Source organism: Cucurbita pepo, chromosome 1, assembly GCF_057944985.1.
Source record: "Cucurbita pepo subsp. pepo isolate OVF chromosome 1, ASM5794498v1, whole genome shotgun sequence".
Lineage (NCBI taxonomy): Eukaryota > Viridiplantae > Streptophyta > Magnoliopsida > Cucurbitales > Cucurbitaceae > Cucurbita > Cucurbita pepo.
The window spans coordinates 13,928,799-13,949,497 of record NC_141798.1 but is presented as its reverse complement, the minus strand read 5'-3'; the positions used below and the strand labels follow the sequence as shown (position 1 = coordinate 13,949,497).

At 41.2% G+C, this 20,699-nt stretch overlaps 1 protein-coding gene, 1 long non-coding RNA gene and 1 pseudogene across 6 annotated transcripts; 1 reads left to right on the top strand and 2 right to left on the bottom strand.

Moving 5' to 3' along the window:
* Nucleotides 1-7,954: 7,954 nt before the first annotated feature.
* On the bottom strand, nt 7,955-8,257 carry LOC147794820 (secreted RxLR effector protein 161 pseudogene; annotated as a pseudogene).
* Nucleotides 8,258-8,769: 512 nt separating this feature from the next.
* On the bottom strand, nt 8,770-15,346 carry LOC147794819 (uncharacterized). Of its 5 annotated transcripts, XR_015412094.1 has the most exons (5): nt 15,159-15,346; nt 14,972-15,053; nt 14,460-14,754; nt 14,294-14,372; nt 8,770-8,984 (listed from the first exon to the last, which is right to left on the bottom strand). It is a non-coding gene; the product is annotated as an uncharacterized LOC147794819 (long non-coding RNA). The 5 variants fall into 5 exon arrangements; XR_015412090.1 differs by having other exon boundaries at nt 14,294-14,754; XR_015412097.1 differs by having other exon boundaries at nt 8,770-14,372; nt 14,456-14,754.
* Nucleotides 15,347-18,229: 2,883 nt separating this feature from the next.
* Nucleotides 18,230-20,263, top strand: LOC111799572 (mogroside I-E synthase). The gene is made up of 2 exons (XM_087123508.1): nt 18,230-19,053; nt 19,360-20,263. The coding sequence occupies exons 1-2, from the start codon at nt 18,406-18,408 to the stop codon at nt 20,095-20,097; spliced, it is 1,386 nt and encodes a 461-aa protein (XP_086979634.1). The 5' UTR covers nt 18,230-18,405; the 3' UTR covers nt 20,098-20,263.
* The last annotated feature ends 436 nt before the right edge of the window (nt 20,264-20,699 follow it).

Below are 20,699 nucleotides of genomic sequence, written 5' to 3'. Positions count from 1 at the left end.
TTATTTTATGTTCAATACCTCTAATGAGAGGTAGTCCTTAGATACTTCATCTTGGAACGCGTCCTCAAATTTCTATAAAATATATTGAAACACACTAGGTAAAAACAAGTTGTTATCGCTAGAGACCAAACATCCTTCCCTGTACATAAATACAAACATGGGCGGCTTTTGTGAAAACATTGCCTTTATCACCGCTCTAACTCTAGCCAAACAACTCACTTTCTTTCTTTTTTCAATTTCATCTTTTTTTTCATTCTTCTTTTCACTATTTATCTAATTTTTCACTCAATTATCGCTTCTCTTTCAATTTTTTTCCTCAAACTCTTTTTTTTTTTTTTTTTTTTCTCCAACTTTAATTGATCCATCAACAAATACATTTGCAGTAGCAGAGTAGTTTTTCTACAATCTTTTATAAAAGAATTCCTATTCAAATAATCATTATACATGACTTTCCTATCAAATTGCCAATGTCGGCCAAACAATATGTCTCCAATAAGCATTGATTGCCATCACAAAGAACCTCATCTTTGTATTATCCCAAAGTAAAAGATATTAAGACTTGAGAAACTATCTTCATTGTTCCATTGTCATTAAGCTTGTAAGGTTTAGGATGGTGTTGGGTTGAAATTTGCAACCTTTTGATCAACATGGTACTTATTGGTGCAACTTCCATTATCAATAACAAGACTATAAGGAGTCCCCTTGACTAAACACCGTGTGTGAAATAGGTTGTCTCTTTGATCATCAACATCGTTCTCCATAACTTTCGTTTTAAGTGCCAAACGATTTGATCAATCATTCTCCGTAACTTGAGTTTTAAGAGTCTTCTTGTAATAAGTGTCAAACGACTCCCATCTGTCAATTCCTCCTCATTCTCCTAGACTTCTTCAACTAGCTCATTGATCTCCCCTCCATTTCCCTTGTCTTGGTTCATGATTGTACAAACAATAGTTAAATATGCTTTTGACCTCCCACACTCAACTTACTGATTTTACACTCAGGAACACTTGATCAAGATAGACTAATATATATAGATAAAACAAGTCTTATAATATCGAGCTATTCAAAGCAATCAAGACAAGGTAATTATAAAGTAACACCAAAATAAAACAAGAAACGATCAAACAAATAAACAACACAATTTTTTTTTTTTTTTTTTTTTTTGAGAATTGAACACTGAAAATGAATTCCAAAAAGAAAGATGGTTAACATTTGGACTAAATTCTCTTCTTAATTATAAAATATAAGAGAATGATCTAACTTTTCTTTTTATGGAGTTTGAGCAAATTGTGAAGTTATTTTTTTAGTTTGAATTAGGAAACAAAAATATCAAACACAAGGACTACCAATTTAGACCCGTTTAGGCAAAATGCAAATTGAAGTTTATTTGATTTTCTAATAAACATGCAAATGGTCTATGATAAATGATAAATGATAAAAGACAATTTATAATCACAATATTAAGAAGCAAAATTCTAGATATTTTTTTTCAAGATCTAAATATGATTTTTAATAAGAAAATGAGAACAAAGTCAAAAGACAAGGAAGAATGGTGAAAATGGCGGTAAGAAAATAAATGGACATGTTTGAAGAAAACATAAAATCAATTTAGGGTAGGCCACAAAAATGCAACTTGTCTCTAATACCAAATTACAAGGCAACCCTACTCGTTAGCCCAATGATCCAACTTTTTGTCGAACCAAGAACCCTTGAATCAATGAAATTAATTAACTTTTTGCCGAAGCAAGAACCCTTGAATCAATGAAATTAATAACTACGAGTACAAAATTCGGATAAACAAAGAGATAAGGATAAGGCTAGAATTAGATTACATTTGAAAATGAGAGACTAGAATTAGATTACATTTGAAAATCAGAGATTTAGAAGCAGAGGCTAGAATTAGAGCTGAGACTAGAATTAGATTACATTTGAAAATAAGAGATTTAGAAGCAAGATTTGAAATTTTGTTCTAAATTGAGATGGAAGGGCTAGGAATGAAATTAATAATAACTCATACAAAATAATTGAGATAAACCCAAAGATACGGCTAGAATTAGATTATATTTGAAATGAGAGATTTAGAAGTAAGATTTCAAACCTTGTTCTAAATTGAGATTGAAGGGCTAATTCAAATTTTGAAAGTGAAAGTTTTGATCCGAACTAAATTTCATTTATCAAAATCTGTCTTTACAGTATTTTGTGGGTATTTATAGTCTCTCTACTAAGTTAACTTTCAACTATTCAAATGCTCACTAAATTTCTAAGGTAAAAGTCTTAATGTGAGAATTAAATTTCATTTATCAAAATCTGGGGGTATTTATAGTCTCTCCAAAAAAAAAAAAGTTTTACTTAAAATGCTCACTAAATAAAGTTGGGTCCATAATTTACTCTCACTCCCTCCAATCTCCACGGGAAAAGAAAGAAAGTAATTTCTTCAAATGATTTGTCCATAATTTACTCTCACTCCCTCCAATCTCCACGGGAGGAAGTAATTTTGGCAACTAACTGCCCACCCTTTTGCACACTGTAACAAAATATGAAATTAAAAATAATAAATAAAGTTTTCTAACAACTTCTACTCAAACGGGTAAATATTTCATTCTAAAGCTCCTAATGGTCCTACCTCAAATCAACTTGTAACACATGAAATAATGGTTGGATCGCACCTATCCGATTTTGTAGATGAATAATGAATGTTTGTTGAATCTTTTTTGTCTTAGATCGTGTAATAGGTCCTAGAGTTGGGTTTGTCCTACTTGCGTATTTTGGCCGAACTAAATGTTGATCGTGGGTTGGCTCTCGTACTAGGTAACTCGAATCTAACCCCAGTCGACCGAAATTGGTTGTCTTCTCACCTGGCTTGCTTTCAATTTTCTTCAACTTTCTCTCTCTTCTCGAATCATTTTTGGATGATTCTTTTCGTCATCCTCCTTCTCTTGTGACCTTCAGTTTGTTGTTTCCTTCACCCCCCACGACATTACAAATCCTTGTAATTACCTATACACATAGATTGAGTCTGAGGGAAGGCTTCTCCTCTGTGATCTGTTTTCTCTCGAGATGACAGGGGTATGGAGTCCTTGGAAGTGTTGAGGAGCGTTGAGGAAGCGTGGCCTCGTGGGTGTTAGATAAAACCTTTGTTTTTCCTTATTTAGATTCACACGTTTACATTTAATTCTTCCGTTTGACCATTTGACAAACACAGCGAATTCTTAGACGACAATTTTCTAGTAGGTGGCAGAGATTCAGTTGGCCACTATCCAACCCTAAGTTATATTTAAATAGGAAATCTGTTCACAAGATTTAACAACCCAAACTTTCAGACCTTCTCTCTCTTATTTTACCCATTTTATTTTTCTTCCAATAACCTCCTGTCGATAGTTTCCTCCGAAAGGATTTCTGGCGATTATCGAAATCCAACCAGTGGTATCAGAGCCAGGTTGAAGCCATCGGTGTATATCATTACGGAGGAGCCATCCTATCAACAATCAAGTTGAATAGCTCAAGTGGCTAGAGTGTCGACCTAACAACACATAGGTCTCAGGTTCGAGTAGAAGAAAATGCAAAGTGCGAAAATAAGCACATCGTGGGGTCCTCCCATCTCGAGCAGGCTCGCAAGAGAGGTCACCTGAACAAGAATTGCTGGAGCAAGCTCAGGAACAAGGAGACGGCCGAAAAAGGCCCATGTGGCTCAATTCGAGGAGGATGAGCCGACCCTTTTCATGGTGACTACTGCATCAGTCCTACCTGACGTTGAACCCGAGGAAGAGCTCCAACTGTACATAACAAATGCACCGGCTGGGGAGCCAATTCGACTGAAGGAGGAGCGAGTGCTCGCTCAAATCGGTGAAAGAGGCGAGCAGCAAGAGCACCGGCGATGGGTCCTCGACACGGGGACATGACGTAATGATATGACCCCGGGGCCAAGTCTGCGTTCTCAGAGCTTGACTCGGGGATTTGCGGGACGGTGAAATTCTGCGACGACAGAGTCGTCGAGATCGAAGGGCACGGCACCATCCTATACGTCGGCGAGGGAGGCAATCATCACAAGCTGACCGGCGTCTACTTCATCCCGAGACTCAAGGCTAATATTGTGAGCTTGGATCAACTCGATAAGGTCGACGACGGTTGCTCACGCAAGTTTTGGTGCACGACAAACTGCCTTTACATCTTAAAGCTAGAGATAGAGCAACCAGTCAACTTCTCGGCCAGGTACCGGAAGATGGAAAACCTATTAGGGAGAGGTGAACCACCTAGATTGGGGGCGCACATTCAGTTGGCCACTCTCCACCGATTTTTAGTTGAATTGTACCGTCTGCATTTTTTTTTTTTAATCCTTACAAATATTCTCCTATAATTTCTATAAATAGGATTTTTTATTTGAACATACTTCCTCTCATGAGATTTCTCTTCCCAACTCTCGTTCTCAAATCCCTTAATAATGAAGGTGTTTTCTTTTAAGAAAACCAGATTTCTCTTTGAAACTCTTATCCTCAAATCCCTGAGTGATTTTCTTTCCAGCTTTGCTTTGTGTTTGGTTCGTAGCAAGAAAGACATTTTAAGAAGATTAAACCAAACTATATAGAAGATATTCAACTATTGTAAGAGCTAGAACAAGTAGATTCAAGACCTGCCACAAAATTCTCCATATATCTTTCAAGTAAGTTTGCTTAACCTTTTTGTTTTTGTTTTGTTTAATAGAATAAATTTAAAGTTGATTTCAATGATACCAATCCATGAATAAAGCCTTCATTTTCAACATACGGTTATGATTCACATAATACTTACATTCTTTTCATGACGTAACTCTACTATGAGACATGCACACTCATATATAGTATATCTTTCATCATTATTATACATGGTTCATAGTAGCTAGTTGATACCATCATTATTATACATAGCTAGTTGATACCATTATATATCTTCCATAGGTGGAGTTGTAATGGTAAAAAATGGTTAGAGGAGGAAGTATGAAAACTCAAACCGGAGGTAAATGATCCTTTTAAGTCGAGTTGGGGACAAGGGGGCTGTCAAGCCGACATGAGACGCCTGTAGGAGGCGAGCCGCAGCTAGGAGGGCACCTTGGTGGGGCAGCGTGCGCTTAGAGGCGACTCGAGTGGCAAACGAGCAGTGTGCAGGTTGTGAGTTGGGTGCGGGTCACGAGCTGGCTGAGGATCTGTTGGGCAGAGAAGCTACTGGGTTGATGCGTGTAGGTTGGGCTTACGTTCATGGACCGAGTAGCTGGGTTGACACGTGCTTGTGGTCAGAGGGCTGTTGGGATACGTCAGTGAGCTGTTGTGTGTTCGAATCTAGAGTGATTTGTTTCGAACCTGCAACTTGAATGATCAGCCTGATGAGGTGGAGGTTCGAAGTCAAGTTTTTCAACCCTTAGATTTGGATTCGAAGCTAACTTTGACTTGTTTTCTTTTCCAATCTGCCTCATATTCCCCTTTTGCAATTTCTCCTTTGTTTTTTTTGCTCCTATTTGCAGCCGTGCTTTGGCCAATTTTTTTTTTGTTGAATCTCTATCCTCTTTCATGACAAATTCGTGACGAAATTTCTAGAACACGTTAACTAATTCAGTATTTTTTCCTTAAGCATAATTGAGGGCAATTGAGGTCAGTAAGAGTCTCGTTTACTCAATTCTAGATAGTTTTAGGACTTATATTTTAAATAATCATCTTGTTTAGGTAGATTAAGATATTGTATGTTCTACAAATGTGATATGGATTGATATAGGTGAAGTTAAACGTTGTAACATAGTTTCGATGTAGCTGGTAAACAATTAGAAACTTCGGCCTAGACCAACTAAGTAAGTGAACTTACTATTGTAGTTAAATAATTGAATGATGTATGATGGTGTATGTCTCTAGCCCCTGCATGCACCATACTAATTAATGCTATGCTTATGTGTTTTTTGTATTGACATATGATGTTATGCTATATAATCATGTATCAATTATGATATGTTACGAATGAAAATCATCGAGATCTCATGTATGTATGTATGTCATGTGCATCAGGATATTTTCCTGTTATGTTATGATAGTACGAATACGTACTTTTAATATTTATATTCGCCATGATATCATGTGGATATTTCTTTTTTCTGTGGCGTCCAGTGACGTGTTAGCGCGTTGTGCCTGAACAAGTCAGGCCCAGGGAGTATGTATACGAGCTCGCTTGGTGGGTCCATGTGCGTGTACGTGGGCCGTGTGTGAAAAATGCTGCACATCCAACCCTGCCTGAAACTAGAAAAAGCCTAAAATCACGTTACGGTTTTAAAGAATAGGACTCGATCATGTTATGTGTGTGCTTGCAATACTAACCCCAACAGTGGAGTGACTTACTGAGTATTTCTTAAAATTCTCAAACCATGTACTACCCTTATATTTTTCAGGTAAAGGTAAAGTTCCCGTACACGGATGACGATAGATGCTTAAAAAGCTATGGAAGTTAAGATAGGGCAATATAATGCATTGTTTTACATTCAATAGTTAATAGGTAGTTTCTTTATATTTCATGTTAAAGGAGGTTATTTCAAACTTCTTATCTTTTAATTAAATATGCAAGTCCATGATTTTGTGTTAAAGGGTTTATTACGAGTTTCCACATATGTATTTAAGGTATGCATATAGTGATGTCACTAATTTAGGGCAAGAAAATTAGGTGCATGACATTTGATTTTCTTTCGAGTGGTTCCCATAAGTACATACATAGAAGGCATTTGATTTTCTTTCGAGGGTTGACATACTGGAAGTACATGCATCACATACATTCATAATATAACATAATCATAATATAACATATCATAACATAATATATCATAACACAAAGGAAATGACACGTAAATAGGCTACAAAATATGTGTCATTCATACAACACTCAAGTCATCTAACCAAGCTAGAAGACGTTTCAACAGTAAGTCTACTTACTTAGTCAACCTAAGATGGAGTCACTAAATACCCTTGGTATTGACCTAATCCACTAAATACCCTTGGTACTAACCTAATCCTTCTCCCGAAATCCAACTCCATTTATGGAGTCCACATCATTGTATTATGAAATAATTAAAGAATTAATTCACTTAATAGTATCAATAATTAGAGAATTAATTCACTTAATGGTATCCATTAGCTAGCCTGATCCTTCTCCCCTAATCCAACTCCACCTACAACTCCACCTACAGAGTCCCACATCATCCTATTAGGACACAATAAGAGAATTAATTCACTTAATGGTTGGCTCAAAATATTTTAAATTGATTAAACTGTAGTCATACTAACCTTAAACGCCTCCAAATACGTCAAAATGGCTTTGGAATAGTTCAAACTGAAAATATGAAAACTCAAACTTGAGGCAAATGATCCTCTTAAGTTGAGTTGGAATGCGAGCCACGGCTAGGAGGGCACATTGGTGGAGCAGCGTGCGCCGAGAGACGACTCAAGTTGCAAATGGGTAGTGTGCAGGTTGTGAGCTGGGTGCAGGTCATAGGCTGGTTGAGAATCTTAAAACAATATAGAAACCGAATTAAAGTTTATAAATGTTAGATTCTTAACTAAGGGAGAAACATAAACAACATAAACAATTGAGGTTTGGAGTGATAATATTATTTTATATCTTTACAAATAACAATAAATAGAAATTAACCACAAATTAAACAAATATGGTAAATAAATCTAGAAAGAAATCTAAAAAAATATTTAAACTAAATACCTAAAAATACTCTAACTATTCTAACCTAATCAAATTTTTCTAACCATAGGTGCCTTGAACTTATTCTTCTTTATCAAGAATTAGTTCAAGTCAGAGAAGCTCTGCACACCAAGTTCTTCACGCAAATGCTTATAATTTTAGAGGCTTTGTCAACAAATCAACAAGCTGATTTCGGGTACCACAAAATAATAAATTAATAGTTTCTTCCTTTGTAAGATCTCTAACTAAGAAAGTGAAATCAAGTATTATCACACATTAGCTTTGTTCCTTCTATTTGAGAGTGGCCAATCTCTTTGAGTATCCTCCTCATCCAAATAGCTTGAAATGCACAAGCACTAGCAGCAACAAACTCCACTCCTGTGGTTGATAAGGTGACTATATACTGCTTACGAGAAGACCAAGCTACTGCTCCTCCACTCATCATAAACACATAGCCTGAAGTACTCTTGCTATCTTCCATGTCTCCGGCGTAGTCACTATCAGTAAATCCATTTAAACCACTAACTCCTCCCTTTCTATAAAATACACCATAATCTACCATACTTTTCAAGTACTTTAAAACCCTTTTAGCTGCTGCAAAATATTGTTGTGTTGGACATGCCATAAGACGACTAGTCAAACTTACAACAAACATGAGATCAATTTTGCACCATTTTCATCTTTGCCAATTTTCTGTCTCGGAACAATGAGATTAAAAACAAAGTTGTAATTCTTTATGCCAAATTGATTTAAAACTTCAGCAGTATACTTTCTTCTACATATAAAAATACCATCTAATCTTTTTATTAACCTCTATTGCAAGAAAAAATCTCATTTGACCTAAGTCAGTCATATCAAACTCTTTCTTCATGGAATGTTTAAACTCCTCCAATAATTCTTCACCGTTGCCAGTAAATAAAAAATCATCAGTACAAATGCTTACAATAAGAATTTTACCTCCTTTCCTCTTCATGAAGAGTGTTTGTGTCATGACCCGATTTTCAAGGTTTCGAAAATACCAAATCGTGACTAAAAAGACGAAATCGAAAACAAATAAAAAGAAATAAGATAAAATTGGAGATGAAAAAATTGATCAAATTTAAAACAAGAAATAGGAGTCAACGTCACCAAAATTAAATACAAAATTAAAATCAAATATTTCAAATGGAAAATACAATTATGAAGAAAAATACAAAAGACTCTAAAAGACCGACAAAGGACTGACGCTCCGGAACGACACCCCTCTGTGACATTGCAGCTCTCGAACACCTCCCCGTATCGACTGGTACCTGAAAAAAAAAAAAAGGGAGAAAGGGGTGAGTATAAAAATACTCAGTAAGCAGCCTACTTATAGGCTCTTTTCGCATCCTTCTCTTGGTGGGTAACCACGGTCTTTCTCGAGTTTCTAAGGAGAGTGATCTAAGCTACGACTCTCTCTTTTCTGTATCTTAGGAGGCTTACCCGTCTTAAGTAGTGAAATGATCAGTGTCCTGAGGTGAGGCACGACCTCATAAGTAAATCTGAGGGGGATTGTATGGCTGGATCTGAAAACGTGACTCTGTCTGAACATCATCCATGGAGGTTAGCTGACGACCCTCTCATGGGACCATACATCCACTAAACGGGGTGCAACCCACCTGTGTGCCGGTTGTCACAATCTGCAATATGATTGTGACCCGAGTAAGTCATCGAGGACGATGACTAAGTTAAGTGGGGGAGAATGTCACAACCTTACTATGAAGAGAGTAAGTTGTGACCCTCACGCCATGACAAGCAAAGGGGCGTCCCTCAAGAGACGCCCATCCGGCCATATGCGGGCCAACGTAGAAGAGTGCCATGATGCGATCGAGGAGGACGATGCATCATCCAACACACCACCATGCAAAGTGGGCATTGAAGACATGTTGAGACACAAGCATAACAGAGACATCAGCATAGACATGAAGGACAAGATAGGCTTGTTGAAGGGCCGGGTAGGGCCCCGGGCCTTAACCTCAAAAGTCGAGATTTCGGAAGGAATTTGGTCATGCGGTTCAGGAGTTAAGTCCGTCCATATGAAATATAAATGCTCGCCAAGTTTGGTGTCAATCGGACATTGGACGGACAATGCACGACACCGTATGACACCTCACGAAAATCATGTCTACTCCTGGTAGAATGAAAATGGCTCAAAATGTACTATAGGGGGTACCATGGTGTTAGCTCTCCACCACCCCTGGGCCCTGTGGCCTAAGTGAGCTACCCTGTGGCACATACGTGTGTCACAGTGTGGGCGAGCGTGCTGAGACGAGTGTCTCGGATGACTTCCTTTGAAATGGGTTTTTGAAGGACAGTACCGGACGGCACGGGTGTGCCGGTATTGCGCCCTAGCCCGCGTGTTGGAGGTTGCTACATACACCCGCTATCCGGTACGGTATCCGTAAATGACTCGGCATGGGCACGGGAGGGCCTATGCCTTGATAGAACCTGGATGGATGGATGTTCGGGTAGCCCCAATGAGATGAACGACGCGCGGGCCCATTCTCGATGGCACGACCGAACGAGTTATGATGGACGACGACATCCCGAGACTCGGGATGGCGTCAAGACATATGGACCCCGTCGATGGGGATCGAGATGGCAAGATGAGATGCGACGTTGTATTGAGAGACCTTGGCCCGAGTAGAGGCAAGGTCGAGCCGAATGAGTTGGCCTAGCGTAGAGGCAAGTCGGGTGTGTCGCAGACGATTGAACATACACGCGCAGGCGGCGTGTGTGGTTGAACAAGCTTGGATTCCGCACAAGCGATGTTCGATTGGCGAAGACAAACCTCGCCTAAGGTCCGACGAAGCCACAAAGCCGGGGCGAAAAATATATATGGGGCTTAATTCCCCTTAAGGCTGGTCGTGAGCGTGTATCGGTCACGACGTCGCACGGTCAAGAATGTAGGATCGTGACAATTGGTATCAGAGCCACACTTTGTGCTTCTAGTCGGGCAAGACAGTCAAGAGAAATGAACCCAAGAGTTGATCGAAGACCTTGCAAGTGTGTCAAGAGTGCCGAAGTGGGCAGGACAGTTGCCGGTCAGAATTATAATCAGTTGGGGGTTGAAGCCAAGACTATCCGAAATTCATTAGTGTCGTGTGTCGACACCTCAATATGGGTAGATCTACCCGTCAAGCAAGACCAAGCTCACCTGACAAGAGCTAAGCTGTTCCGAAGTAAGACAAGGCAGCTGAAACAGAAAGCACCATGACGGTGCCTTCCAAAGAACCATTCACATTAGAGGAATAGTGTCGGTGGTTGTAAGCAGAGAAGCTGAGAGTCAAGAAAAGACAAGCGTCGGCCGAGTGCAAAAGCCGTATACAATGTAAGTCCTTATGGGGGGACGACCTTGTTGCAAAGAGACAGCTGAGTTCAAGCGGGGGAGAGCAACATCAATAAGTCTCTCACCCCGTAAAGGTGCTCGGACATACGAGCACACGTGTATTCCTTGAGTCACCACCTTGTGCCTAGGGTGGATGACTCCACCAACAGATGTCAAGACCAGTATCCGCTCGAGAAGTGAGCAACAAGCTGGAAGTTCACGCACAACAGTAGTCACACGATGTGACAAAATACAAAGAGTTGGCCGAAAGTTAGCGCCAACAACTGAAGAGACTGTCAAAGAGTTGACTTTGCTCAATAGGAGAAGTGGTCGCAACCAAAGAGCATTGCGGCCGGGCTTGCGAGCCCTACCCCAAGGGGTGAATTAATTCACAGGAGAAGTAGTCGCGACCAAAGAGTGTTGCGGCTGGGCTTGCGAGCCCCACCCTGAGGGGTGCACTAGTTCACAGGAGAAGTGGTCGCGATCAAAGAGTGTCGCGGCTGCGCTTGCGAGCCCCACCCCGAGGGGTGCACTAGTTTATGTGATCCGAAGAGGATACACACACTGGGGCCAAGTTGGCCAAAATAGGGCAAAAGTGCCATCTGAAGTCCACACTTGTCTAGTGAGTGTCTGCAAAGAGAGTCAGCCTCACCCACAACTATGGCAAACGCTGAAGAGTCACGTCAACGTTGCGAGTCTCGGTGGCCGAGTCCAAGATGGGCGAACAACAGAAATAGGTCCGAATGGGGATAGCCGTAGATAAAGGAACAAGCCTAAGTGAGGACAAGTTCACCCAACAACTGACCAAGTCAAGAGTCAGAACGTGGTGCCACCTGACGAAAGAGAAGTCAGAAGCATCCACTCGAACTTGTCCCAAGTTGGCATAAGACGTCAGCAGGGAGAGCATTATGACAAAAGATCGTCAGGTGCTCAACAATAGAAGATTTTTCTGAAGCACAACCAAATCCAGCGAGTCAAGTCGCCAACAGACAAAGAGTCGAATCGTCATCGGGACGATGCCGAGATTGAGTGGGGGAGAATTTCGTAATAGGTGGGGCGAACGCGCCCGAGAAAGTCATCGAGGACGATGACTAGATTAAGCAGGGGAGAATGTCACAATCTGCAATATGATTGTGACCCGAGTAAGTCATCGAGGACGATGACTAAGTTAAGTGGGGGAGAATGTCACAACCTTACTATGAAGAAAGTAAGTTGTGACCCTCACGCCATGACAAGCAAAGGGGCGTCCCTCAAGAGACGCCCATCCGGCCATATGCGGGCCAACGTAGAAGAGTGCCATGATGCGATCGAGGAGGACGATGCATCATCCAACACACCACCACGCAAAGTGGGCATTGAAGACATGTTGAGACACAAGCATAACAGAGACATCAGCATAGACATGAAGGACAAGATAGGCTTGTTGAAGGGCCGGGTAGGGCCCCGGGCCTTAACCTCAAAAGTCGAGGTTTCGGAAGGAATTTGGTCATGCGGTTCGGGAGTTAAGTTCGTCCATATGAAATATAAATGCTCGCCAAGTTTGGTGTCAATCGGACATTGGACGGACAATGCACGACACCGTATGACACCTCACGAAAATCATGTCTACTCCTGGTAGAATGAAAATGGCTCAAAATGTACTATAGGGGGTACCATGGTGTTAGCTCTCCACCACCCCTGGGCCCTGTGGCCTAAGTGAGCTACCCTGTGGCACATACGTGTGTCACAGTGTGGGCGAGCGTGCCGAGACGAGTGTCTCGGGCGACTTCCTTTGAAATGGGTTTTTGAAGGACAGTACCGGACGGCACGGGTGTGCCGGTATTGCGCCCTAGCCCGCGTGTTGGAGGTTGCTACATACACCCGCTATCCGGTACGGTATTCGTAAATGACTCGGCATGGGCACGGGAAGGCCTATGCCTCGATAGAACCCGGATGGATGGATGTTCGAGAAGCCCCGATGAGATGAACGACGCGCGGGCCCATTCTCGATGGCACGACCGAACGAGTTATGATGGACGACGACATCCCGAGACTCGGGATGGCGTCAAGACATATGGACCCCGTCGATGGGGATCGAGATGGCAAGATGAGATGCGACGTTGTATTGAGAGACCTTGGCCCGAGTAGAGGTAAGGTCGAGCCGAATGAGTTGGCCTAGCGTAGAGGCAAGTCGGATGTGTCACAGACGATTGAACATACACGCGCAGGCGGCGTGTGTGGTTGAACAAGCTTGGATTCCGCACAAGCGATGTTCGATTGGCGAAGACAAACCTCGCCTAAGGTCCGACGAAGCCACAAAGCCGGGGCGAAAAATTTATATAGGGCTTAATTCCCCTTAAGGCTGGTCGTGAGCGTGTATCGGTCACGACGCCGCACGGTCAAGAATGTAGGACTGTGACACCGGTCAGCTACTGAGTCATCCTAGGTGGCTCCACGTCCCACACACAGGGACGAGTTTCTACGGCCCAAGAGTCCTGTTCAGAAGACCCCTTAGCTATCACCACTAGGTCTGGGCATCTGTCACACTTCCTTATCCGGATCTGCTAAGCTCAACGATCACCGTGCCGGAGCTCTGTCTCGACGGTACGATATCGGAGGAGAGAGAGAAGTGGAGGTTCTGATGACACTATCTTCACTGCTCAACTCTAGCGGGCTACCTACAGTTACCGTGGTGACCTATTATTCTTTCTAGGGTGGAACTTGGTGCCTTAGACTTAGATTCGTGTTTCTCTAGGATTCTCGTGCCTGGTGTCACAAACCTATTGGGTTTGGAATTCTGGGTTCTGGTTCCGCCGGTAATCATTTCGCGGGTCTAATTGCACAGTATTCTAGAGGTCCCCCAATCTAGGGTCTCGTCTAGCCTACTTAGCCATAAGCATCCTAATCTAAGCTCATAATTTCTTCCTATTCATCAAGAAAGATAATATAAGCAATCATCATACAATAGAGTTTACACGCAGCAGTTCATGCAAAATTATCAAACATGCTCAACGGGAAGATAACGTCCATCTTTACCTGGAGCGCAGATTTCACAAGTTTCCCAACCTCCTCATGCATACATACATTATCAGAGTCCCAATCAAAACAGATTTAATACACATCTTGTATCTAGCTTTCCATAATCATCTCATATTCGCAGTTTCTATAATAATATGCTAAGACCGGCTAGCTAATTTCATAGGTGGTAGCATGCATGCTTGTTCCTAGCGGTTCCTACAAGTACTGCTCGTGGGAATCCAAATGGCTACTTACTTGGTTGACGCGTGCCTTCCAAAGCTCGAATTATTTGCCGAAAAAGGTTCCAAAAATTCTGGAATTTCCTTGATAGGTCCTAATTCACATAAAAATAGGATCAGAGTTGAAATCGGGGTGAAAAACAAGCAAACGGAGGTCGAACGGAGGGAAAAAGATCACCCACGCGCCTGCACGCGCCTACACGCGCTCTGGAGGGTGTTCTACGCGCGCGTGTCCACGCGCGACTTCCTGCGCAATCGTGGGCCAGCGGCTGGTTCGGTTCGATTCGCGTGGTTCCTGGGTCGCGTGCGGAGCCTTGGATCGGACTCGGGTTGACCTGAATCCGCGCCCTGACGCGTGTCGACTAGCCAGTGGGACACGCCTCTCCAACCCGCAGTCGCCATGTGTTGCTCGTCGGTCCTACCGCGCTCCTCCGTAAGCCGTCCGATGCGTGGCGGCGAGGCCTCCTCTCTCTCCTCCTGCGTTTTTCCAAATTTTCCAGAAACGTGAGTTTTTGGCGTTTTCGATCTATTTTCTTCCGATTTTCTTGTCTTTCAATCCGTAATCCATATCAACAAAGTTTCTTCACGAAAATTGTAGATCTCATATTCTACTTCTACAATATATTTTTCCTTTATTTTTTTTTTCTTGAACACAGAATGAGTTAAGGCCGTCCAAATTTACAGAAAAACTCACATTTTCTATTTTCAATCGGTTTACCCGAAGTCCGACTAAACTCTGATTTTCGTCCGATTCTCGTCCAAGAACTTCAAGAAACCTGTGAGAATCTTATTTGAGTCACATACCTCAAAAACTTCAGATCTAACGCTCATGAAACTCCTCAGATCTAGATAAAATCGAAACAAGAAGTTTGGAACCTTACTTGTCCGTTCTCTGATTTTCTTGCCGGAATGAGTGAATCCACCACCCAAACTCCTTTCCTAGCACTGAGAGAAGTATTGCTTCGAAGTTTCTTGCCTTAGTTTCGATCTTCAAATGGTGGTTATCATCTCTGCTCTTCCTCTCTCCCAAAACCGTAACTTCTTCCCTTTCTCCTTTCTCTCTCTTTTTCTTTTCTTTTCTCTTTCTTCTTAAGACCCCAAACAACTAGGGGTAAGAGTAGGGGCAAAATTACCCTTTTGCCCCTATGTTGTTATTTTTATTCTTTTATTTATTTATCTAAAAATTCGGGTATTACAGTTTGGTCACTGTAACTGCTTTTGAATCCTTCCTTGATGAAGTATGATTTTATTTGACTAAACCAGGTTCTAGGTACTTGTTTTAATTCGTAGAGAGCCTTTTGGAGTTTGTACACATCTCCTCACTTCCCTTTTTCTTATAGTCTTTTTGGGCGGCAAGAGCAATGATCATTCTCATAGTATCCATTATGGCCGCAGGTGCATACACTTCCGTATAATCAATTCCATGCTCTTGTGTGTAGCCTTTTACAACCAATATTGCTTTGTATTTATCAACTTCTCCAGACTCATTTAGCTTGGTTTTATAAATTCATTTCACTCCTATTTTCTTTGCTCAGTCGGTAGAACCATCAAATTTCATGTTTGATTTTTTTCAATGGATTTGATTTCTTCATCCATAGCCAATCTGCATTTCGGGCTTTTGACAGCTTCCTCAAAATTCACAGGATCTGAAATCATCAAGAATGCCATATTTTTTTCATCCTCTTCAGATAAGTCTTCACCGTAGTTATAATTTGCTAACCATAGGTAGATGTCGAATTCTCTCCTCCCTTATTGTCAAATCTGGTGCAATAGTTACTCGAAAATTGTTTTCAGCAACTGGGTCAATTGTTTCAGCAACCAATTCAATCGTTTCATCCGTGATTTCCCCTTCTTCATTTTCAGCAATTGGTTCAATTGTTTCAATAACCGGTTCAGTCGTTTCCTCTATGATTTCTCTCCTTCGGCTGTGTTCTTATCAATTTCAATATTTTCCCCAGTCCAATTTTTCCGTTGCTCTCCTTTACCCATTTTTGGAAATGGAGTCTGATGTTGCTTGCCTTTCATACATGCCTCACAGGTGGTGTTTGGAGCTACAATTTGTGGCAGGCCTTTCACCATGTTTTTGTGTTTCAAGGTGCACAAACCTGTGTAGCCGATATGACCATAACGATGGTGCCAAAGTGTTGACTAATCCGTATTTGAAACTTGGAGGTTTCTTTCTTCATTTGTTGTGGTAGATGGTTTAGAAACCAAAATAAACAGCAGATTTGCACTCATAATTAACTCTACTATTTTTCCTTTTTGTGGATGATAAATGCTACATACACCATCTTTAAACAGCACTGCTACTCATTTTTCTTGTAGTTGTCTAACGCTCAAGAGATTATTTTTTAGTTCAGGTACCCAATACACATTACTATTTAATAGTGCAACGAACCCCATGCAAAGTTAATTTCACTGCACCCTTTCCCATAACTTTCATACTTGTATTATTTCCAAGTTTGACAATGTGGGAAAATGTCTGTCTAAACGTGAAAACATACCTTCACTCGCACACACATGGTTTGAGTAACCAGAATCCAAGAACCAAGCATCACTCCTTTTTGCATCATGTCTTTCCATATGAGCCATTAACAGCATTTCATCCTCTTCTTCAGCTCTGCATAATTCAATTCCTTATTCATCTTTGGAATATTGAAAATGACCTAAGTCACGATACCTATGACATTCAACAGTTGCTTTGTTGAAAGTTGATCTTCCTCTTCCATGTCCTCTATCCCTGTAAGTTCCTCTTCCTCTATTACTTATTTTTGTTCGTCCTTTGACTTTTAGAACTTGCTCTTCTCCATTAATGCTAGATCTTCGAAATTTTTGTTCATGCACCAGTAATGAACTTTGTAATTCATCAATGGACATGTTATCAGTATTTTTGGATTCCTCAGTAGATACTACAACATAAGTAAATTTTTCAGTTATAATTTTTTTTTTACAATTTTCTTGTCTAGCATATCTTCCCCTCATCTTGTTGGAGATTATCATCACTCTTCCAAAATAAACCATTGAAGTTTGGAGTGATAATATTATTGAATACTGAACTTGGCTTTTATAGCTTTACAAATAAGCATAAATAGAAACTAACCACAAATTTGGGAAACAAATGGAATGAAACTAGCCACATTGGAAGCACATTTTGTTTAAAAAGTAGTTTTGTGCCATTGCTAAAGCTTGAATAACTCCCAAAGGACCAGCATATTTAGGTCCAATACGTTGTTGTATCTCGGCAGATATTTCTCTTTCTAACCATACAATTACTAGTACGCCGATTGTGATTCCCAATACAGTAGTCACATAAGGTAGATATTGTATAATTGTTCGGTTTTCTGCAATTTTTTCCATCCCTCTATGTAAATAACCCAATATTGGTTTACGGTCAATAACATCTTCACCATCCAAAGTAAGGATGAGTCGAAGAACACCATGCATTGATGGGTGGTGAGGTCCCATATTGACTATCATGAGGTCTTTTCTTGTAGCTGGTCTATTCAAAAGTTTTTCCTCGGTTCAGCTTTCCATTGAAACAAATCTTAAAACAAATATGGAAACAAACATGGAAACAAATCTGAAAAGTATTTAAACTAAATACCTAAAAATATTCTTAGTGGCTTTCCCTTGTGTTTGAAGGAATAAATAGGTTCAGTAGTTCATGAGTTTACCGAGTTCCATCACAGGTTATAGAGTCAAAGCGGGAAGGAGCTTCGGCAGCTCGACCGATAGGGAGAGGAGCGAAGGCTGTGAGACCGAGTTGTAGAGGCGAAGGAGCTCAAGCTGTGAGACCGAGTTTACGAGGCGAACGAGCTTCGGCAGTGAGACCGATAGGGAGAGGAGCGAAGGCTGTGAGACCGAGTTTACGAGGCGAACGAGCTTCGGCAGTGAGACCGATAGGGAGAGGAGCGAAGGCTGGCCTTGTTCACTGTTCGTTCAGTAGTTACGGAACTAATCAAATTCTTCCACCAACAAATAAAAGGTCAGAAACCCAAATTCCAAATGCTTTAATGTAGAGTATCTTTGGTAGGAATCTTGTGTCTTCACTAGTGAAATGAGACTGTGGAGAGAAGTGAGCAGGAAAAAGAAAAACAGAGTGGTAGCAGAAAATTAAGGGAAAAAAAAATGGAAGTGGGAGAAGGCAAGGTTCACATTCTGGTGATTCCTTTCCCAGACGGACAAGGGCACGTAAACCCCATCCTCCAATTCTCAAAACGCCTCGTCTTGAAAGGCCTTAAAGTCACTGTCCTCAACACCCATGAAATCAACAACAACGCCATTCTCAACCAGGTGGGCGGTTGGGGTGGCTCCATTAACGTGGAGAACAAGCCTCGAGAGCCCTACAAAGGCAGAGACCCAGAGCCCGTGGAGTCCTACTTTCACCGCCTCCAAACCTCCACATGCTTCCACTTAGTCAAGCTCATCACTCACCATCAGACCTCCAACGCCCCAATTGCCTGCGTTGTGTACGATTCCCTCACTCCTTGGGTTCTGGATGTTGCTAGAGGATTTGGCCTTCCTGGGGCTCCCTTTTTCACCGAGTCCTGCGCTGTCAATGCCCTTTTTTATCACATATACAGTGGTTCCTTGAAGATTCCGTCTGATAAGAAGTCTGTGTCGCTGCCTGCGCTGCCACTTCTTCAGGACACCGACCTTCCTTCGCTGATTTCAAATCCCCATCAGTATCCGGTATTCCTCAGGATGATGACCGAACAGTTCTGTAACCAGCCTGATTGGATGTTCATCAACACTTTCCATGCGTTGGAACCACAAGTAATTTATTCAATTCTCCTCGACTCAACTTATGCTTCCACCTATTTATTAACCATTTTTTAATCTTCTATTTTTGAAAATGATGAGTTTCCTCACCAATTTTTTCACGACTCTCCAGAATGGTATGAGATTGTTCACTTTGAGCATAATCTCTCATGCTTTATTTGGTCGGTCCCAAAACGCCTCATATCAATGAAGATGTATTCATTGCTTATAAATTTGTGATCATTGACTAATTAATTAGTGAACGTGGGACTCTTTCACAACAATCCTCAACATTAATGACTTCTCAATATATTAATACAGGTGTTACAGTGGATGCAAAGCCATACGCCTTTGAAGACCGTCGGACCAACAGTTCCATCCATACTCATAGACAAGGGGTTGATGGACGACAACAATTACGGCATGAATCTAATCAAATCAACGGAAGATGACAGCAAAACCATTGAGTGGTTGGACTGTAAAGACAGCGAGTCTGTCATTTACGTGTCGTTCGGGAGCGTATCGGAGCTAGGAGAAGAGCAAATGAAGGAGATAGCGTGGGGGCTGAAAGCAAGCAACAAAAACTTCCTTTGGGTCATTAAGGAAATGGAAACCGGAGAGCTTCCAAACAAGTTTGTTGAAGAGATGAAAGAGATGAAGGGGAAGGTGGTGAAGTGGTGCTCCCAAGTGCAAGTTTTAGGTCACAAATCAGTGGGGTGCTTTGTTACTCACTGTGGTTGGAACTCGGTTTTGGAGGGCCTTAGCAGTGGAGTTCCAATGGTGGCAATGCCTCAATGGACGGACCAAATAACAAATGCCAAGTTCGTGGAAGACGTGTGGAAGGTTGGTGTGAGGGTTAGTTCAAACCAAAATGGGTTAGTTGGAAGAGAAGAGATAGAATTGTGTATTAGGAAAGTGATGGAGGGCGAGAAAAGGGTTGAAATGAGACAAAATGCAAGCAAGTGGATGAAGTTGGCGAAGGAAGCTATGACGGAAGATGGGAGCTCTAATAAGAACATTGATGAGTTTGTTGCACAAGTTCAAGAACGTAAAATATGATTGTCATTTTTATTTCCTATGGCCAAAATTACGAGTGTTGTGTTATTTAAGAATGATTGTCAATTGCTCTCATGTGGTTTAGTTTTCATCGGGTGAAGCAAAAATTTCTATGAAGTGGCAATTTTAGCTTTAATAAAAAATACTTGAAAACTTATACCAACGGGCATTCGTAAGGGAAATAGCTCTATGAACCAAATGGATGTTCCACGCTGTCTTTGTCAAGTCCTTATCGGCCAACGTGAGAAGGAGATTCTCCGAGACTATTTGGTAGATAGCAGTAAGAGTCATTCTATCCTTGTGCTCTTCAATGTCATCACCAATTCTTGATGACGTTCTACATGTCTTTTGCCTGTATATTAATAAGCATCTTTAATGTCCACGCTGCATAGTTACTCTTCCCAAGTGACGGGCATTGAAGCGTTACACTCTACTCCTTTCCGCTTTTCATCGTCCTCGTATCTTCTATGAAACACTCACAAACATACTTAGTACTAAAATACTTTTATCACAATGCTTTATGACTTTCTAAATAAATCAATCACTCAGGCTATTTATAGAAACAAAAATACTATAACTTCTCTCCTAAATGCTCCACAATTAAT